Source organism: Rattus rattus, chromosome 1 (genome assembly GCF_011064425.1).
Source record: "Rattus rattus isolate New Zealand chromosome 1, Rrattus_CSIRO_v1, whole genome shotgun sequence".
In the NCBI taxonomy this organism is placed as follows: domain Eukaryota; kingdom Metazoa; phylum Chordata; class Mammalia; order Rodentia; family Muridae; genus Rattus; species Rattus rattus.
The window spans coordinates 169138867-169160935 of NC_046154.1; the positions used below are offsets into that span (position 1 = coordinate 169138867).

The following is a 22069-nucleotide window of genomic DNA, read 5'->3' on the forward strand; positions in this document are numbered from 1 at the left end:
CAGGACCTTTCCTCAGAATAAAGTAAAAAAATGTTTAGGGATAATAGCTAATGCATTTGCTTACATTTTTCAAGGTCCTGGATTTAATCGCCCAGTACTGTAGAAACACAAAGACATTTAGTAAACACATTAAAAGTGTACCACATGGAAGGAATGGGTCAGCTGGATGACTCAGCTAGTAAAAGCTTTGCACATCAAGTCTGACAACCTGTACTCAAAGCTCCCATACCCACGTGGCGGAAGGAGAAATCCTACTTTGGCAAGGTGTCCGCTGACCTCCACACATGTGTCCCCCATCAGATAAACTAATGTAATAAATGTTAAAAGATAGTTAGTATTTAGTGATGTTCTTCTTCTAACTCACATAGACTGTCCCTTTCTGACTTAGGTATTAAATGGTTATAATATTATGTATACAATACAAATGTTTAAAATAAGTCACTGTTTAAAAATAATCGTTTTTCAATGTTTCATAATTTTTCTGGATAAACAGTCAATGCTTAGCATTGACATGATTAGGAAATAACAAAATTTGAGACCAAGAAAAAGTTCTGAATTTTTAGTGAGAGTAAAAGGAAAGGTTTCACCCCATGAATCTTTTTCATCTTCCCCTTGAAAGGTTTTTTCAGTCTGTGCTGTGTTGCTATGATGAAATACACAAGGCCAGGCTACTTTACAAAGAAAGGGGGTTGGGGATTTAGCTCAGTGGTAGAGCGCTTGCCTAGCAAGTGCAAGGCCCTGGGTTTAGTCCCCAGCTCCCAAAAAAAGAAAAGAAAAGAAAACAAAGCAACAACAACAAAACTGAACAAAGAAAGGAAAAGTAAGGGGACCATTTTGCTGCTTGTTACCTTACACTTGTCAATAACACAACATATTTGGAATTGAAAGCCCCATTCTGGCTTTTAGTGGGTTTTTCTTATTCATAACTCTTGATTGGATTTGTCTTACCTCAGTGTGACTATTTACTTTTCTCAGAATTGAAGACTCTCAGACAGCTCTTATGCGGCAGAGATGAGAAAAATCATGAGACTTGGATAAATGTCAAATTTTACTTCCACCCGGTCTTGTTCTTATTTGAAACACATTCTCGTGCTTACATAGTGAGTGGAGTGCCGGTTATCACATGATGTTTGTGACTCCCATTTAACATTCTTACCAGGCTTCAGCAGTTGACGCTGTTTTGTTTCTCTAGTATCTTTTCCAGAAAGGAAAAGAAAACGGTGCTAAAATTAAAAGTCAGGTAGTTGGCTTGGCTAAGTCACTCCCCAGCCTTCTAAATTCGGATCTTGTTAAATAAGAACCTTTTAAAGATGTGTTAGGATTTAATTTATCGACTGGAGAGATGGCTTAGCACAAGTGCAGTACAAAGCACCCAGAGGACCTGGGTTCAGTTCCCAGCACCCACACTGGGCCGCCGACAACTATCTGTAACTTCAGCTCCCAGGCTCTGATTTATTTTGGCCTTCATGGTCACGCCACATGCACTCTTGCACACATGGGCCACTCATGGGCACACGCACACACACACACAGACAGACACAAGTACACCCAGCTCTTAAACGAGGTATAATTCATGTCTTAGTTTCTCAGAAATCTTATCATTAGAAGATGAAGATTCCTCAGAACACACAAGCATATCTGTAACATAGTCTCTGTTTTTGCTTTTTTTTTTATGACAATTTCATCTACGTTGCAACTGTAACTAGCGGTCAGGCTATGTTTGGGGCATACGATTTAACTATTTATTGTTATTTTGCATTCTATCTGTTTCTTCTGAGGTATTAGGATTCAAACCTCATTTCTTTTTAAATGGCCACTTACTTTTTTGTCTTTACCAGTCTTGGTTTAACCTCATGAAAAAATTTATATTCTTTCTATTGGTAATTTTCTCAGCCCCAAGGATTGACTTTAGTTTATCATTGTATATTCATAAATATTTTTTGCCCGCCTTTACACGTGTCTGTCTGGGGCTTCATGTAAGAACGATTAGACTCTCTGTCTCAATGCAGCCAAATGAGAGTGCAGCTTCTGTTCGGATCACATTTTTGTATAGTTTTATGTGAAGCTCAGTATAATACTTAGGAATAATTATTGTCCAGTTCTTCTTGAGGTCATTTCAATGAAGATTTTTACTCTAGAAGTCTGGTGGGTTTTAAATATAGAAGCTTGTGGGTAGCCTGCGGGCTGCGCTGGGGATTACACCGGTGACGGACATTCTCTCTCCTGTGAACTTCAGTCTTGGAATCACTTCCTGGGCTCTGGGGAGAGAGAAGAGAGGATGGATCATACATTTAATCATGTTATGTGCTGTGGTTGAACAGCTACCAAATTCTGGCTTTTAATAGTGACCTAGTCCTATACTTAGCTTGTTAGCTCCCTCACCCATGTACCTAAATTTCTCTTTTGTATACATCTTCATTCATTCATTCATTCATTCATTCATTCATTCATTCCAGTCCTCTCTAGAGGTGATACGGAAAACCACCCAGATTTATCTTAGCACTTTTAGTAATTTTATTGATTAGTTAATAATCTGGGTCTATACACACCGTTTGTGCATGTATGTATGTGTGCATGCCTGCACGAGTCTTGGGAGGGCTTAGAGTATTTTCTAAGTAAAATAGTTTGTCAACTCTGAGAACTCTTAATCTCGATCTTAAACTGTAGGGCCTCAAATGATTGTTTTAAATGCCAGCTACTCCCTAGTAAATGTTCATAGTTGCCCAATAAAAAAAGTCTGTGTTGTTGAGCATGTCTTCTTCTCTGTTGTTTTCTTTTCTTTTGTTTGCTTTTTCCCCCCAGGGACATAGTTCTCAAACTACTTCAATTCGAGGCGTCCACCAATGTCGCAGACAACAAGGGTTACTTCCCCATTCACCTGGCTGCCTGGAAAGGAGACGTGGAGATTGTGAAGATTCTTATCCATCACGGGCCTTCACACTCCAGAGTCAATGAACAGGTGCACTCGTCGAATGCTTGCTCATGCCGTAATTTACTCCCAAGTTTTGCAAAGGCAAAGCCACTTTGAGTCATTGGTTGCTTTTATCTTTACCCTGCCCCCCAAATCATTCTCCTGCAGAATCTCCTAAAGAAGAGATTTGCACATTTCTCTGGGTTTGGATGCGATGCACAGGCTCTGTGGGTTTGGATATCACGCACAGGCAGTAAAGCATTTGGGAAGACCCTCTGTTAAAAAGGAAAACCCCCACATAGAGCAAGTAATTGTAAAAGCTTTGCCTGCCTTATAGAATCATCGCCCATTTTTTAAGTCTACTGAATAAAGATAGGACGTTATCCGTGTTTGTAACGAGAATGATTGTTCCTTAATAAAATGGTGAATGCTAAAACAGTGTTTACAGCGATCATTTGCATAATGTTTTCATTTTCACAGTTAAGTACACTTTTTTCCCGGGTAATGGGTAAAATACAGTGTGCACAGTTTCTAGTCTCCCAGTAAGTTAAACATTTCCTCTAAACATATACACGCAAGACAGAGATGTCTAGACTGAGCCAAGCACCACAGAGAATTACAATAAGGGCAGATAGAGTCAGACTGAACGTGATATCTGCATTACAAACAATGAACGGATTTAGAAAGGAATTCAGTTCTGAGCATTGATACAGACCAGAGTGCATTTTTGAGAGAGGGAAATTCGTCCTCCTCGTGTAATATAGTATAAGAGACACCTTGAGCTCTCAATGCCCCCTACTGTTCCAATTCTGTAAAACTATATTTGAAAACCAGCTTGCAGTCCAACAATTGAATCACAGCTCACAGCCGTAGTATTAAGCTGCAGGCCGCCTGCCGCCCAACACCAATGTAAATAGATCACTGTGGGGCAAGAGTTTCTAATTCAAGGACAATTAGCAGAGTGTTCGAATAGCTATAGAGTATGCAGACCTTTGCCTGAAATTAAGAGGAAACAAGAAGGAAAAGCAACCCTAGCTTTAAACAACAAAGGTAAAGAAGAAAAATTTCACCCAAGCGCAGTGTTGAAAAGACCAATTAACGAAAAGCTAGTTTTATTTGTCAGAAAAGTGTCTCGTTCACCGTGACGACAATAAAATTTGGTGTTTATGTCATTGCAGAAATGTAGATTTTTTTCGAAATTAGGATGCATTTAAGTATTCTTTTTTTAAATATCAGACCTGGCTATCTTTATCATCACATCATGCTAAAAGGAAATTTGTGAGATTCCTACTCTGTTTCCGAGATCCAGAGCTTACATCATTTACAGGATGAGCCATCTGGCGGTTATTCCTAAAACTGTCTTCATGGCGCATGGCCAACCTGAAGTGACAGAGTGGAAGAAAAACAGCCCAAGGTTAAAGAGAAGGCTGTGGACTTAAGTAAACAATGTTTTTTTAAGTGACACGGAAATAAGAAACGCACAGTGTCCACTTATCTTTGAAAGTTGAAACTCTTAAGTGGTGTAGGTATATTGGTATGATTTGCAAGAAACACTTGTTTTTGGTAATAGTGAAGATCGATCGCATTCTGGAAAAAAAAAATCCTTTGAAGAAGACTGGAAGTAGAAATCCTCTTTTTGCATTTCCATGATTGAGTGCTGTGGTTTGGTTGGCAACAAGTTGAACACGTCTTGAGACTGCTTTGGTGGTGCCTGTGCATGTATGTGCCTGTGCATGCATGTGTCAGTGTGTGCGTGTGTGTGTGTGTGTGTGCACTAGTGCCCAGGCAGCTGTATGAATATGCATGTGGAAGGACTGAAAGCCTGTGCCATCATGCCTTTTTTTTTTTTTGGAGCTGGGGACCGAACCCAGAACCTTGAGCTTGCTAGGCAAGTGCTCTACCACTGAGCCAAATCCCCAACCCCATGACTGCTTTAAATTTTTATTTTTTTAATGTGGGTTGTGTGGCTGGGGCTTAGCATCTAGCCCTTAAAATCCTAGCATCCGAGCATCTCAGCACCTTCTCCAGACTTTTCTTTCTAAATTTGTCCTTCCGTTTTAGACCAATACCCTTGAGAGAGTCAGGAGTGTGGATTTTATTCTTACCAGTCACTTGGATTTTAGCTCCCCGCCCCGAATGGTACAGAAATGTTTTAGCCAATTAGAAACTTTTATGTATTTAAACAGTAGCAGGAGGAAGGAAAATCAACATTAATGAGGACTAAGGGAAATCAGCCATTGTTCAAAGTACTTCCACCTGGGTGACTTTGCTTAATTCCAAATGTTACTTAGTAATTGGAAGTGAAACTATCTTTCCTATTTTATAGCCAGACAAACAGAGTTCAGTTAAGCTAAGTCAGTTGGTTAAGGCCACGTGCTTCTGGGTGGCCCGAACTGAGACTTGAACTCTGAGTCTTGGTCTTATACACTAATGCTGCCATCCCAGTCCCTGTTACTTACAGTTTCCCATGACAGGCAAGCTACATCACCTTCCTGATTCCTATCGCAGCCTGGTGAAGTATGGATTATCATGGCTGCTGGCTGGACAGGCCGTGTCCTTAGAGAGGGAGATGTCCAGGATGCATCTGTTCAGAAATGGAATGAACATTTAAAAGGAATTTTCAGATCCAAAGGACAAGCCCTTAGCCAATTACGCAGTCATGGCATTGAAACTATGCCCCTTGGTTAGCGTTTCACTTTCTGAAGAGGACCTTTGACTTCTTATATGGTTGTCCTCTTATCAGGTATCCAATAACCCAGGTGGAAACCTCAATTTTATTATTTCTTTGCATCGCTTCAGATTTTCTTGGGGGAAAGCATTTGTAAGCAGTTTCACTTCAAAATGCCTTTGTCGTTACTTGGGAAAAATGCTAATGTTCCTATCATGTTTTACGAGTCTTCAACAGGCTCCTTTTTTTTTTTTTTTAAAACAAAAAGATTTGTCTATTTATTATATATACAGTATTCTGCGTGCATGTATGCCTGCATGCCAGAAGAGGGCATCAGATCCCAGTATAGAGCTTATGAGCCACCATGTGGTTGCTGGGAATTGAACTCAGGACCTCTGGAAGAGCAGCCAATGAGTGCCCTTATCTGCTGAGCCATCTCTGCAGCCCCAGACTTTTTAAACAATCCCATTTAATGCATTATCACACTTTGGATGTGTTGCCACACAGTGTCAGGGATTATTTGTCCTTCTATGTTTCACTGCACGGGTCCCTGTCTGGATCGTCGCTTTTGTGCTCTGGGTCATTTAGTGACATAAGGGTTGCATGAACCATCAACATTGGATCTGCCATCCACACTGGATCTGATACCTGAGATGAGCATTAAATGTCATCTAGGGTGTTTCCTGTCAGGAGAAACATGGAAGAGAACAGCTCCACATTTCCTCATGCGCTGATTACCCTGTGATTCAAAACTTCCCAAGTACTTCTGGAAGTTTCCATTTATCGTTTCAGACCTTCGCTGAGCATAAGGAACTGAGATTGTGCATTGTGCTATTACTGGTTGGTATATGCGATGTTTTAATAACGCCAGTTAGCAGAACATGTTTTTTTTTTCTATATCATGTTTTTGTGCTGTAACATAAACTCTGAGCTTATACTGAGCTTATTAAACATCCAGATGAAAAATATTATGGAGTCCATTTTAGAAAATAATTCAGTCAATCTTGCATTTCAATGTTTAAAAAAAACCCTGCCCGACATATTTTGGCTCATGAACTACACCATGTATGAGGACAGTGTTCTTACATACAGATGACGACCGTTCAGGGATCCAGTGACTGTGCATGACGGGTGTGCTAAGGTTTCTGGGTAGATCCTGTTCACCATTCTATTTTGTACAAAAGCCGGACACAGAGGATGCAGAGGAGGACCATGGCAGAAAACAGGGAAGGACAGCCTTGGACGGATGCTTACACAGGGAATGCTAAATGGGGTAATGGCTTTAGTAGTGGGGGGCCAGCAGGGGAGGAGTGAGAGGTGGGAAGGGAAGGGTGGATGTGGTATGGGTACAGTGCTCATATTGAATTTGGTCACAAAGGATGGAGAAATAAATAAATACAAGAAAGGCAAACTCTGGTACTCCATGGAAACCAGGAAGAAAGTGAGGCATCATTTCCAGTTCTTCGCGTGTTCTGTGTGTTTTGTGTACATCCGTCTTACCCTTCTTTACCCTGGCCTTATTTTTCTCTTTAATTTACTACTGGGGCCAAAGTCAGAGGATCCTTGTGTCAGAAGCACTTTGTCTTTGTTGCTTGAACTAAGGTCTTTTGGTAAGTGAGGTTTGTCAGCTGTTTCCTTTTGTTACCCATTGTCTATAAGTATCTTACAGTGTTCTTACAGTGGCTTACAGCATTCAGAGGCTAGTTATTTGGTTAAAAGTGAAGAATTCAGAACCTTTAAAGAATGTTCTCTGTAGATGAACTAGCAATCGTTAATCAATACACCATCATAGTCTACATAAATGAGATGTTTCTTTCTTGGACTCTTAGTGAGCAGGGACACAGGTGTATAATCTTGCCTTTGAAAAATTGTAGTCTCCCCTGGTAAAAGCCCAAGCATGTGTTGATTGTGGATAAAAACCTGGGAACATTGTCTCCTAAATAGGTCTTTAATGACGGAGATAATTTCTCCTGAGATTTGAACAGCACTAATTTGGTATTATTAGAAGGACTTACAATTTCGCTCCTATTTTCTAGGCTAAGGGCTGAGGAAAAGTAGAGAGATGTTCAAGGACTCATTACTTCATAATTGGCCTTTCTTTTTCTCAGTGAGATATTACAGCTTGAAAAATGGGATCCAGCTCTTTTAAGACCAAGGGGGAAATTGGGCTGGTCAGGAAGCAGACTTTCGGGTCATATTTTTATGCGTTAGAGTGATAAGCTTGGGCTTCTTATGAAACTTGTGGAACATTCAGATTTAACCAAGTAGGAAGTCTGAAACTGTATGTAGTCCGTCTTTAGGACCAGGGACAGAAAACATTTACATTAAGCAGGAGGTTAATTCTTCCACAAACAATGCAAGAAACGTCTTCAGGTGGATTCCTGTCTGCGTGACCCCAGCTTTCATCTACCATCTTTAAGGAGTAGGCTTGTCTCTTCGTTTGTTTGTTTTTAACCTCCCATTGCCCTGCGTTGATGCTAGACACACGAAGAAGCCCTTCCTCCTGCAGCCCATCCCACCCCATCACTCTTCTTCAGGTTCTCAAGTCTTTCTTCTAGCTGCTTAATTTACTGGTTTGCATTTTTCCTTTGATCCAGCAAAAGCCTTAGGTTGTTTGTTTATTCGTTTGTTTGTTTCACTTCGGTTGGGGCTTTTGTTTGCTCGCTTGTCCTGCCGGATTAAGATGCGTTTGAGTTTAAATCGTCTGTTTCCTTTTGTTTTGGTAGGGGCTACTGTCTAAGAGGCAGCTCCTCCTAGCTCAGTGTGCTCTGGGTGGAGTCTCTGGAAAATTTTAAGACACTTTCCGAGCTTCTTTGGCAGCAGAGTGGCAGAGGGAGGCAGTGAGGGCTTAAGCTTTAGGTTTTAACAGGTACCAAAAGATCCTGACGCTTCTTAGATGTAGTGTGACTTTTTCTATTTTAAACTCCTTATTCTCGAAGTAGACACGTTAATACCAAACACGTAAGAAGTCTGTAAAAGTTAATGAGACAGCGTTTGTAAAAACGGGTAGCTGTTTGGCGAGGGTTTGTAGGCACCACGCTACGAAGGACGGTCATGGATGTTGACAGTTGAGATGCTGGGTCTGTGCGGCTTGGTTCAAATCCTGACTACGTGTCACTTCTCATCACTGTCTTCAGCGGACAAAGCAGTTCTACAGGTGTTGCTGGAACGTTGGTAGGGATGTGAGCCGTCACGTGAGTCTCATCTGTGCATCCAAGGTGATGCTGCCACTCCAAAGGCTTTGGGAAACACAGAGAGGCTTAAAGCACAACCTCTAACTTCATGCTATCCTTATACAACACAGAATGGCTGTGTGATCAAAAACCCATTGTTCGATTATTTGGTGCCTCCTCCAACAGGTGAGGGTAGTGATGAAGATAGCCCCCATCTTGGAACAAGGACTAAGCAAGTAAATACATGAAATCCGACCGTGTCTGGTGGCGAGTGTTAACTGTGCGGATGGCTGTGCTAATGGCGGCTGACCTTTACCTCTGGAGCCCCACATTAAGATGTTTTCACTTGTGCCCTTAGTATTTCTTGTTCACAGTTCTCCCAACTGACTCTGCCGCCTCTGGGCACACCAAGACCCCCATCTACTCACGCCAATCACAAAAATTGTCTGAAGGATCATTTTGCCTCGTAACTGAATTTATTTTTTTTTTAAAAAATCTCATTACATTTCTAGAAAAATCCCATTTTTTTTTTAATATGAACTCTTCTCAGGAGCAAATGCAGAACTCTGTATTCTTGGCTACTTGCCTTGGTGTGGGCCTAGGCCTGTTTCTTACCTGCGTTTATCCTAGGGATATGAGTCTTCATTCTTTCTGCTAAGAAATAATGATTCATATTTATTACTCATTGTATTTGTAGCAAAAGCCCTGGTTTCTATTTATTTAAAACAGACAGAAGCAATCTGGGTAACTTTTCTGTAAGTCTGTCATCATCAGGAATTTGTCCCCTCAACTCTAGTCTACACAGTCAGTCATTCAAAGTATGTTATAATTGTTATTAATCTTCCTTATTAACAAATGTCATAGAAGCATGCGCAGTACAGGGAATGCTGGCTGTCTGACCCAGCAGGGCCACTGACCAGCGTGGTTCAACCACTCTTGGAAGCCAGACTATGTCATACAGGGAAGTCTGATTCGTTATTTTTTTTTTTTAATATTGAAGTGGTAAAATGAAGATGTGATTTTGACGCAATGAGTAATGAATACTTTAATCAAATTTAAAATCCACTTGGATGTCATCAACGAAATAGGTTATGCTTAAATCCACATCTCTTATACATGTTACGTTTTAATTTAAACGACTGGGTTTAGAGTTTGATGGCTAATTAAATTTCTGAAGTCGTGTCTTTCGTCTCTCCGCCTTAACTAGAACAACGAGAACGAAACCGCCCTCCACTGTGCAGCGCAATACGGGCATTCGGAAGTAGTGGCGGTTCTCCTAGAGGAGCTCACCGATCCCACCATTAGGAACAGCAAGCTCGAAACGCCGCTGGACTTGGCAGCGCTCTACGGTCGGCTGAGGGTGGTGAAGATGATCATCAGCGCGCACCCAAACTTAATGAGCTGTAACACGCGGAAGCACACGCCGCTCCACCTCGCGGCCCGCAATGGTCACAAGGCCGTGGTGCAGGTGCTGCTGGAGGCGGGGATGGACGTGAGCTGTCAAGTGAGTCTTGAAGTTGGACGCTCAAAGGCGATGCTGCCGTCCTGCGCACTTTTGGAAACATGGGGGTGGGGTGGGATTTAAAGCACACGTTCTAACTTTATGATAATCAGAGGGCTGCGGATTATTAGTAGATGGAAGCTGTAGGCAGCATCATGAGTAATTGTTTTCTTTCTCTGGTGTTTTACCCACAGCCTGATACACTTACTGACTGAGGCAAAACTTAGTGAATGAATTTAACGTTCTTATTTATTTTATCCTTTGAAGATTTATTATTGGTATTTTATGTATTTGAGTGTTTTGGTTGTGTTGTCTGTACATGCCTGGTGCGGGGCATTGGATCTACTGGAACTGAAGTTATCTATACTTGTACATTGCCTTGTGGGTGCTAGGGACCAAATCTGGTCCTCTGCTATAGTAGCAAGTGTTCTTAATGCCCGAGCCAATCCTCCAACCTCAGCTGTTAACACTTTTACTGTATGATCACAAGGTATATTGTATATTTAGTACATAGTGTGTGTTTTGTATATATCCACTATAACACTTTTAGTCTTATATTCACAATGCTAAACAGACTGACCCATTTAGCATCCAGTGGTCCCAAAATGCCCTATAGGGTGGAGTACTAGCAATTTCCAGTGACGAGAATAGGAATTACCTTTAAAAATTTTGTCTCAGACACATCCGGGAAGACCAGAATGCGGTTTAGATTTACTGATTAAGTTCTAGGCCTCTTTCCAATATAATGTACCATCTGTACAAAGCAGTGGCCCGTCACTGTGCACACAAAGACTGTGGAAAAATGTGTTGAAAAAAATGATTTGAGGTTTTAAAAAATTGTTTTATGTGCATGCGTGTGTGTGTGTGTGTGTGAGAGAGAGAGAGAGAGAGAGAGAATGAATGAATGAATGAATGAATGAATGAAAGAATGTGAATTTGTTACAGGAATATGGGCGAAGGGTTACTTACAGCTACATGGGTAACTTAATTGCAATCGTACCATTGATAAAATGTTTCTCCTTCTCCAAACAACCATTATCTATGTATAAATCCTCAGGAAGCAATTACACTACACCTCCCATTAGCAATTGTTAGCTGCTTAAAAGTCTCTAAGGGGGTGGGGGTGGGGGGTAAGGCCTTGATGGCCCTTCCTCCTTCCGTGACTGAGTGGTCACATGCCCAGTCCTGTGTGGGTCACGTGCAGGTGGTCTAAGCTGCCATGTTTTACAAAGCACAATGCCCATGTGGTTGGTACCCAGAGGACAATGGACCACAATGGTCCACACTTCTTCTGGTTCTCTCATTCTTTGTTTCTCCTCGTTGGGAATATTCCTAAAGGTGTGGAAGCTATAAACGCCCGATTTATAGCTGAGCGGTCAATAATCACTAATTTCCAGGACTTTAATCAAGTGTAAGTCTCTGCAGTTACCACTGTAAAAGAAAGCTTCTCCGACAGAGGCACTAATGTGTGGGCACAAGCACCGTTACTTAGACGGTAATTTGACTAGAGCTTCCTGTTTAGCAGAACCACGGTGGTCATTTCACTGCTTTGTCCTGTTACCACACTGGCAGCACCAGGCATGAAGTCTTGCCCGTAAATAGCCAGCGAGTGGTTGGTTGCCCCTGTAACTGTCACACCAGTGGGTACATCTTGTATGACTGACGGGTAGATAGTTGTCTTAGTCATTTTTCTAGTGGTGTGCTGAGGCACCATGACCAAGGCAACTTGATAAACATTTATCGGGGCATACAGATTCAGAGGATTAGTTTAGTCTATGACCATCACGGTGGGGAGCATGGCAGCAGGCAGGAATGCATGGTGCTGGAGCAGAAGTTGAGAACTCACATTTGAGACCTCAACCACAAGGGGTGGGGAGAGAGAGAGAGAGAGAGAGAGAGAGAGAGAGAGAGAGAGAGAGAGAGAGAGAGAGAACTGAGCCAGCTCTAACTGGGAATGGTGTGGACTTTTGAAAAGTCCATCCCCAGTAACACATCTCCTGAAACAAGGCCACACCTCCAATCCTTCCCAAACATTTCCACCTACTGGGGACCAAGCATTCAATTATACAAGGCTAGAGAGGCTACTCTTATTCAAATCACCACAGTAGTGCAGCAGGCAGGGTCCACAGCTAAGAGAGACTGTGGAGGACAGCTTTCTCCAGCAGCCTGCATAGGACTTTTGGCACTTTGAAAACTAACAAACACAAAGGAAGTTTACATCTCAGTAAACTTATTTCTATATTTCTGCAGCCAAAATAGATGATGTCTGTTTTTCCCATGTATACTGTGTTGTAAATTAGATACCTGTCTCTTTTCAGAGGATGGGTGGACATCATGTGTAGTAATAGGAAAGGTTTTATCTATCGAGATCTACTTGGTCAGTTTGGGCTAACATGGCGACAGTATGATTCTAAGAAGGAAAGAAAAAGGAAGCATCCAAGGCCCCTTGAGACCTGTGTTTATTTAATCTTAGCAATTTGCTGATCCTGTGTTTGGTTGGCCAGAGCAAATTACAAAGGTCACCTAAATTCTTTAAGTGGGGAAATGGTCTCTGCCTGTAGATTAGAAGAAAACATTATTTATAAGAGGAATTTAAATAAAAGAAATAAGTGAAGCCAGTTTCATATATAATCTGCAAAATCCATGTAGAAATAGTATTCCATGATGGAATTACTGGGAGTTGTACAGAATTGTACAGAAGTTGAGTTATGGGTCTCTCAGCTGTTAGAATTACTGCTCCTGCACAGATCTCTTTGTAAAATAATTTTGTTGGTGGGGAATAGAGGTACACACTGGAAATCTCAGTACTTGGAGGCCAAGGTAGAAGGATCCCAAGTTTAAGCTCAGCATAGCAACATATGAGTAATTCTCTGCTTTAAAATTTAAGGGGACAACTTACTGTTTAAAAAAAAAAACAATAATTTATTTGTATTTTGTGTGTAGGGAGCTCTGCCTGCATGTTTCTGTGCACCATGTGTATGCAGTACCTACGGAGGTTAGAAGAGGGCACCAGATTCCTCTGGAATTGGAGTTTAGAGGGCTGTGAGTTACTATGCAGCTGTTGGAAACTGAACCTAGGTCCTTGGCAAAAGCAACAGGGTTTTAACCACTGATCCATTTCTCCAGGTCCCACTTATTGCCTTTTACTCTTCGAATAAGGATTTTAGTTTTATTATTCAAATTAACCAGATTTCTTTTTACTGTTGGATTCACTCCAAAGCATTTTTAATATCAGATAATTTTTGCAGGTACGCTCACTGGCCGAGGGAGAACTTTAATGGCTTTAGAGGGTTGAAGGTTCATTTCCTTGCTACAGTCAAGCAACTGAAAATAGCAGGGTTAATGTTCATCGCTTTGGGTTGTATGTGTCGGTTTTCCATACTCTTTCTTTGTGAGTGTACACGTGTGTGCATGTGGTTTACATATGCATACACGTGTGTGTAGATGCCCTACTTCATGTCCTCAGTTCTTTCTCCACCTTATCTTCTGAGGCAGCGTTGCTTCCTGAACCTGGAGCTTGTCTCAGCAGACTGGCTGGCCAAGAAGGCCCTGGATAGACCCATCTCTGCCCCTCTACATCTAGAGTGGGGCTCACCACACCCTGCTTTCCTGTGCATCTTGAGGATCTGATCTCAGGTCTTCATGCTTTTGGGGAAAAAAAAAACCTTACCCACTGAGCCATCTTCCCAGTGTCTTTGAAATGTAGCGTTGTGTTAGTATTCTCTCTGGAAATTTTGTTCTTTAAGCCATTCTAAATTGCGGCCCATTTGACTTATGAAACAAAATACTTTGGTTTCTGTTTGGTTAAATTTCATGTTAAGTCGACGATCTCTTACGTGAAATTATCAGGGGTAGAAGTTAATGCAGATGATTTTGAATCTTGGAATGTTTGTACAAAAACAAGGAAATATTGGGAATAGGACCAGAGGCCACTTATAAAATTTACTGATGTTCTGTTCTGTCTATACCTTATATAGAGAGCCTGAAAGGGATTTCAGACTGTTTCTAGTGTCCCTGTAGTTTGACTGTCAGAAGGAAGCTGGAGAAATTTCTTTCTTTTCATGACATCATGTCACTTCTCAAGTTCTTTTAGATTTTGAAGTCTTTCAGACTTTGAATTTTCATATGAGGGATGTCTTGAACTTATTTATATATATAAGTCTTAAATACATAAATAGTCTTTAAAAAGTCTTAATCAAGCAGCCCTATTAAGGAAGTAGGAATGAAACCACAATATTTTAAAATTATTCTTTTCTATAGTTTTTTTTAAACCTGATTTTTGGTAACTAGAAAGCAAAAGTCTTGTACTATGGCAGTCTTTTAACTGTACACCTTCCTTATAATTTTTTAATTAAATCTAATATTATTTACTAGCACAATATTAAGGTAATTATACTTTGTATGAAGATTCAGTAAAATTGCCCAAAGTGGATAATCAAAAGTATATGCTACCAAACAGGGAGCTGTTCAAATGTAAACTTGAAGGAAGGTACAGTTTGTTTTTAGCACCTCACAGTGGCAGGATGTGAGGTAAGTAAATAAAATGAATATATCACCATTAAATAAAATTCCCACTCTCTAACTTCTCCAGGTAATTTTAAAACCTTCTCCAGATTTCAACCCTTCCTCCTCTGCACTCTTATCTCAATTTTACATTTACTTTCATTGGGAAAAAAAGTATTTCATATATGTGTGTGCACACATATGTATACCATGGAACATATGGAGGTCAGAGAACAACCTGGGAGGAGTTGGGTCTCCCCTTCTGTCGCATAGGTTCTAGAGATTGAAGTCAGGCTTTTGGGTTTGGCAGCAATCTCTTTTATCCCCAGAGCCATATCACAGGCCCTCCTTTCCTTCCCAGTCTTTTAAATGAACGGTTTGTCTTTATAACTAGGGTTAGCTCTTTAGCTTGTAAAGTTTGTCCTGTCTCCCCCGACTTCTGGGACATATTACTCTGTCATGGTAAATATTATGGAGGGTTTTCTACCCCACCTTAGATCATTCAGTTTTCAAATAAAAGACATAGAACCTTTATATTTATAATAAGCCTTAAAGCACTAGAGCTGGGCAGATATCAGCCCTCTAGGCTAGTTTGTCTACTTCCCTGCCAGTAACCCTGAGATACCATTTGCCATGCTTTGCCTGGGCTGCTGCTCCTCCAACTGGCTGGCCCCTCACAGCCCTGTACTCACGATCCAATCCACTCTCCCCACAGTGCCTTCCTCCTTTCTCCTCCTGGTCTCTGCCTCAGACCCCAAGCCCAGGAACCCAAACCCCGCCTACCTCTCTTCTGCCCAGCTACAGGCCGTAGGCATCTTTATTTAATCAATAGGTTTAAATTAAGGAGCAAATTTTGCACAACAGAAGCTGGCATACATGAGAAGTCACACGTCTTGAAGCAACCAGATTGTGGGATACAGAATTTAGGATTAGAATACATAGCAACAGACCAAACCTTAAACTTAGATACTCTGAGGTTAATCACTATTTCTTTTTTAACGTTGTTTTTTCTTCTCAATTGTATCATTCCCATAAGTACACAGTGAAATTGTAATATATCTCGTCTTTTAAAAGAAAAAAATTCTTGTGATCTCTTTCCTTGTGATCTCCTAATTCCTTCCGGTGGCCATTCCCCTTTCTGTGACTCTATTGATATTTATTTAGTTTTGCGATGACCTTTTAAAGTAAAACAACTTTACCTCAGTACTATTAGGCTACGCGTTCCATAATATTTGAGATGTAGCTTTGACAGGAAAACCCAAGTTCTGATATGTGTTTGTGATGGACACAAATGGTCACAATTATTTAGTAGTGCAGAATCAACTCACCGTGGCTACCCGTGACTAAGAACTGTTAATGGACAATGTAGAGGATCTGGAAGGCCAGAATGGGAGCTGGCAGCAAGAAAGACACAGTAGGTTCTCATGTGACTGTGTCATAAAACAAACTTAAAAGTCTAGGTGGCAGCAGACTTAAAGTACTGTCAGTAGCACAGAGCAAAAGTTGTTTAGCAATGATGTCCTCTCATTGGTTCCCACATAAAATAGGCAGACGACCTGCAAATTCATATGTTGAAGGCATTTAGGAGGCATGAAAAATCCCATGATCGCCTCCTTTTGTCCTGGTCTCTGACCATCAGGGCCCCATGATTGCCTGTACTTGACCCAGTCCCCACCTATCAGGGCCCATGCCTTTGTTCTCATATACTCTTCCTTTCTGTCTGCTCTTATTTCTGTGTTGACCTCATTTAACCTCTTAGCTCCCTCCAATGATGTATTATCTAAGAATCACCAAGTTTTGCTTTTTCTTTTTAAAACCTGGGCATTCACTCTGAACTCTCAATTAGTGTGCATAATTATCCCCTGGATATATTTTTAGATGGATATGGAGAATCCCAAATTCAAGATCTCCCAAGTTCAACATTTAGCTTTCATATCCATTTCTCCCTAAGCTTTCCAAGCACCTTCTCTTTCTCATTTCAATAAATGCTAGGAGCATTGGTCTTGCTCAGAGCAGATCCCACAAGCTCTGAGGTCAAGTTGAGAATGTCACTGTCTAGTGATGTTTCCCATTTTATGACCTTAGCCTAGATCCTCACCATCTCTTCCTTTCTCCTTCCCCTGATTTTCCCTTTCCTTTCTTTACTGTTCAAGTTGTTTTGGCTAAATACCACAGACTGAGTTGCTTAAGTAAAATGAATTAATTTTTTTCACAGGTTACAAAATCTAGGATTAGGATTTCAGGAATCTTGCTCTGGGTAAGCAACCCCCTCCTGTGTTGTTAACATCTTCCTTCTGAGACATTTCTTCTGAATACAAATGGAGAGTGAGTTCTCTGCTGTCACTTCATCTTAACAAGAACACTGGTCCCATTGGATTAGTACTTTCCTTGAGATTTTTCCACTCCCTTAAAAGCCTTTTGTTCAAATAATCCACTGTATAGGTTAAACCTCAACATCTGGGTTTTGGGAGAGACATAAATGTTCAGTCTCTAACATAACCTCTTTAGTCTGGTTCTACTATGGTAGGTAGAAATGGTGCCAATAAATGAAGTCAGGTCATTCCATTTTTCTAATTATAAATTTCCATTGTTTTTCTATCTTCCTCAGAGCCAATGTAAAACTTCTTCATGTGGTGGGCAGTCTTATATGATTTGGTATTACAAAGGAAACAGTTTTGAGATTTGCTTGTAATTGAATTTAAAGGGCGAGGGAAACCTCTTAACCACATAGTCAAGGCTCACCCTTTGGGGAATAGTCAAAAGATTGAAAGAGTAGAGTAACTCTCTATTACCACAGAGTTACATAAGAAAAATATACAGGGAAGAAACTGAAGGAATACTATTTAATGGAAAAGTGCTCTGTACTTACAAGAGGAATACCAACATCACAGCTTCGTACATTCATGTATTCTCTGTGAAATCATTGAGTGCCAGGCGTTGCCTGCCACGTGTCAAGGTCATAGCAACAAGAAAATGAGACAAAAACTTCCAGTAAGAAGCAAGAGAACTTTGACAAAGTGGAGAAAAGAGGAATAAGATCTTGGGTAGAAGTTTGAAGTAGTAACAAATTCACCGGAAGTTTCTTTGGGTTTTTTGTTTTGTTTATGGAGAGTGGACGGATCTGATGAAGAGACTGAGGTTGCAGACGCAAGAGAAGTTGTGAAGCTATGCACGATGAGCAAAATTCAAGAAGAAGCAGACAGCAATAAAGAATGCAAATGAAGGGTTAGCTTTAATGGGGGAGAAAGGCTTCCTTTGAGACAGGATGAAGAGAGAACAGGTGTAGACAGAAGATGATAATCCCAAGCACCATGAAGTGTCCATTCCCATTTTGAATGGGAGGAATATTATTTTTGAATCATTTGAACACTGGCTATTTTTTCATTTTGCTCTCCCCACCCAACCTTAACCATCTTTTAAACTTTAGCTCTTCTCCACATGTATTCTTAATCTTAATGTGTCTATAGACACATTCTAATCTGATGGTAGTCCTGAAAAGGTCAGTACTGTGTATATGAACATACCTGAGGTAAGAGGTACATATGTTCAGCCTGCGTTCTAACCTGAATGCAGGCAAAGACAGGTATGAGTGCAGCTCAACACAAAATACTGAACTTCATTAAACTGTTAAGAGTCTTAAAAATAAAGACATTTATTTTTGGCAATTTGATCATGAAGTTCTGGTGTGAGATGTCAGAGATAATAATGTCATTTTGCAATGTTAAAAGGTTAGACACGGGTTGGGGATTTAGCTCAGGCTAGAGCGCTAGCCTAGCAAGCGCAAGGCCCTGGGTTTGGTCCCCAGCTCCGAAAAAAAAAAAAAAAAAAAAAAAAAGAATGCTTCCTATATTCTCATTTGTACAACAAAGGATGTCAAAGGTTAGACACATCTGCATAACACAAAAGCTACTGCCCTGGAGATGTTACATTTGCTCATGAAGACTGGGATGTTCTGACCTTTGGAACTTTTCTTATATCCAGAGATAATATAATAATGTGTCATGGTAATAACCATGGCACTTTTATTCTTGAGTTAAATATTGTTCTAGTAGTGTTTTCTTCCTTGATCTACATCTGGGTTCTACTTATCCACTGGCTATTACTTCTTATAGTTGTTATGAGTCTTACTTTTATAATTCTTCTAACGTGTAGTTTTTCCTCCTGATTACGACCATTACTATGTTATTATCTCATCACTGTTGTTCTCTTTTTCTGCCTAAAATCAAGATCTAGTCTTTATTTGGTCTCCTTTTGGAGGCCTTGGAGGTTGTGGTTGAAAGGTTAACTTTGGAGGTAGACCAGTTAGCCCAACTCTGCCTTGCACACACACCTTTTCTGTGTTCTACTTCCCTAATCCTGTTTACAGCATCTGACTCCTACTGTCCCTTCTCTTAAATTCCTTCTCCCACCCATGGGCTCCTTTTTACTTACCTTGTTTCTGTAGTTACTCTGGGTTATGCACTCACATCTGAATTTTCAGAGGTAGGATTCACAAATAAGAGAGAGGATTGGGCATTTGCTTTTTAGGGTCTGGATCACCTCACTCAACATAACATTTCATCATTTACATGGTTTATCATTTCCTGGCTTCATTTTCTTGCAGTAGAATAGAATTCTATTACGTTTATATACTATACTTTCATTATCCATTCATCATTTGGAGGACATTTAAGTTATTTCTATTTCTTATCTGTTGTGGATACAGTAGCAATGAATATGACTCACCACATATCTGTGGAATAGGATGGTGAGTCCTTTGGGCATATGCCAAGGAGTGGTGTAAATAATTCTTAAATTTTTATACTTATGGTGAAAGTGTGTAATTAATCACATTTTCAAAAGAAAGAACCCATAGTTGGCATGTATAAACTTTGGGATTTGAGATATCACTGTAGTAAATAGTTTCTTGTGTTGTTAGGACAACTCTATCCTAACAGTTATCAGATCTTATCAAATAAGATAATTAATTGCATCAACCTTAGATTTGGGGCAGTTGATCCAGTTTAAGTTGTGTTGTATTCTGCTGCTATGACAACATTTCTGAGAGGATGTGCTACTAGGAGAATTGTTCATTTCTGTCCACAGTTGCAAAGGGCTCAGATCTTGTCTGTTTACCTGTTGCCTTTAGGTCTGTGGTAAGGCTGCATGCCACAGTGAGAATCCTGTGCGACGCAATTCACCTCATGGTGACTAGTTCATCAGAAAGAGAGAAAATGGTTGGGGTGATAGCTCATGGTGTGAAGTATTTGTTGTTTAACCATGAGGATATGAGTTTGGATGCATATCACTTACTTAAAAATCAGCCATGGCAGCACATGGCTGTAACCTCAGAGCTGGCAGATGAAGGCAGTCAGGTCTAAGGGGTCTGCTGACCTGCTATTTAGATGAAACAGTGAACACGGGGTTTTGTGAGAGAACTCATCACAAAAAATAAGATGGGAAAGTGCTTAAGAGAGGAATCCCAGCACTACTCTTTCTCTCTCTCTCTCTCTCTCTCTCTCTCTCTCTCTCTCTCTCTCTCTCTCTCTCTCATATATAATATTATCATATATATATTAAACAAAAAAGAAGGGATGAAGCTAGGTCCCAGAGCTGGAGTGATGGCTCAGCAGTTAAGAGCACTGCCTGCTCTTCCAGAGGTCCTGAGCTCAATTCCCAGCAACTACATGGTGGCTTACAACCATCTGTCATGGAATCCAATGCTCTCTTCTGGTGTGTCTCAAGACAGTGACAATGTACTCACATACATAAAATCAATACATCTTAAAAAAAAAAAGCCAGGTCTTACAATATCCTTCAAAGACATTCTTCTTTGGTTCCACTTCTCAAAGGTCACCATGAGGTGACCACACTTTCAACACATGGCCATTGAGAAACACTTAATAGCCTAACCATAGCACAGATTAAAGTGTAAGCTTATTATCTCCTCTCAAGGAAGGAATGTCTCTGTCCACACAGAAACACTTTTTAAAAGAACTGAAACAGGTTTTACAGTTTCCTTTCCCTTTGGTGCATAACTGTATGTTTATAAACTTTTTATTTCCATTTTATTATCACCTATAATACCAGTCACATTATAATCCAGAGAACTTGAATCATATTGCCTTGAGAATATGCATAGATCTTGTTAATATCCAGTGTTACCCAAGTCTTCTTCCCAATATGCTTATTTAAGGTTGTTTTAATGTATGTTTATCTAAGTGCATACTTATTAATTAAAGGAACATTTACACTTTATATTATTATTTCGAAAAAGCTATAGTTCCAAATTGAGATTTTAATATCAAACTAGTAATTACTTATGATACAGGAAGACAGAATTGCCAGATTGACATTATTCACTCCAAGCATTGAGGGGCTATTTGGCATTTGTTAGATTCTAAAGAGAAATCAAACGGAGGATGTGTGTATAGCTTAAGAAACCCCTTCTCTTTGAAATCTTCGCTGATTTTCCTCAAGGAAGAATACAACTTTTAAAAGAAGGTATTGTTTACATGTCCACTGAGCATATGGTTTGTGGTTGATTCAGGAAGCAAGTTTATAATGTGTTATTATAATTGCTGTGGGAAGAAAATACGCATGGATATGGACTATGCAGAAAGAGCGGTAGATTTCAGGGCAAAGGGCAGCTTCCTTAATGAAGTCACATTAAGCTACGGTTCTGAGTGGAATGGTTAGTGATTCTCAAAGTAAAGACCCTTTAGACTCTTGGCATCTGAGGACATGGCAGAAATTGGAACTTTTGGACCTCTCCTTTCTGACCACAGAAGTAAGAACTGGAAATGGGGTCTAGACATCTAATGACTTATTCTTTCCTTTTGCCTCCTCCCTTCCCTCTATCCTTCTCTCCACCTTTATTCATCTCCCTTCCCCCCTCCCTCCCTCTTTTCCTCTCTCCCTCCATCTCTCCCTTCCTTCTTTCCTATTTCTGGCTTTCTTTTCTTTTTCCCTTCCTTCATTAAAAGAAAATACTATTTTATGTGTATGGGTCTTTTGCTCATGCGTGTGTCTTGTGTCTAAGGAGAACAGAAGAAGACATGCAGATGCCCTGGAGTTAGACTTTGAAGGGTTGCAAGCTGCCATGAGAGCATTAGGAATCACACTGGGGTTACCTGGAAGAGTGACCACTGTTCTTTCCAGTCCCATTGTCCCTTTTTGTTACAGATAAGGTCATGGGTCATACTGTGTGTCCCAAACCGGCCTTGAGCTCACTATGTAGCCCAGGCTGCCTTTGAACTTGGGGTAACCCTTTTCTTCAGTTTCCTAAATGCTAGAATCCCAGGAATGTGTCACTAGGCACAGCTAGAATTGTG

General features: G+C 40.5%; 1 protein-coding gene across 7 annotated transcripts in view; it reads left to right on the top strand.

Annotated features, from left to right (window-relative positions):
* Anks1b (ankyrin repeat and sterile alpha motif domain containing 1B) overlaps nucleotides 1-22069 on the top strand; it is a 1103087-nt gene that overhangs the window by 186984 nt on the left and 894034 nt on the right. For all 7 annotated transcript variants that reach the window (XM_032911305.1, XM_032911312.1, XM_032911325.1 and 4 more), the window contains exons 3-4: nucleotides 2803-2959; nucleotides 9960-10256. In XM_032911305.1, coding sequence (XP_032767196.1) covers nucleotides 2803-2959; nucleotides 9960-10256 — 454 coding nt within the window. The remainder of the gene's footprint in view (nucleotides 1-2802; nucleotides 2960-9959; nucleotides 10257-22069) is intronic.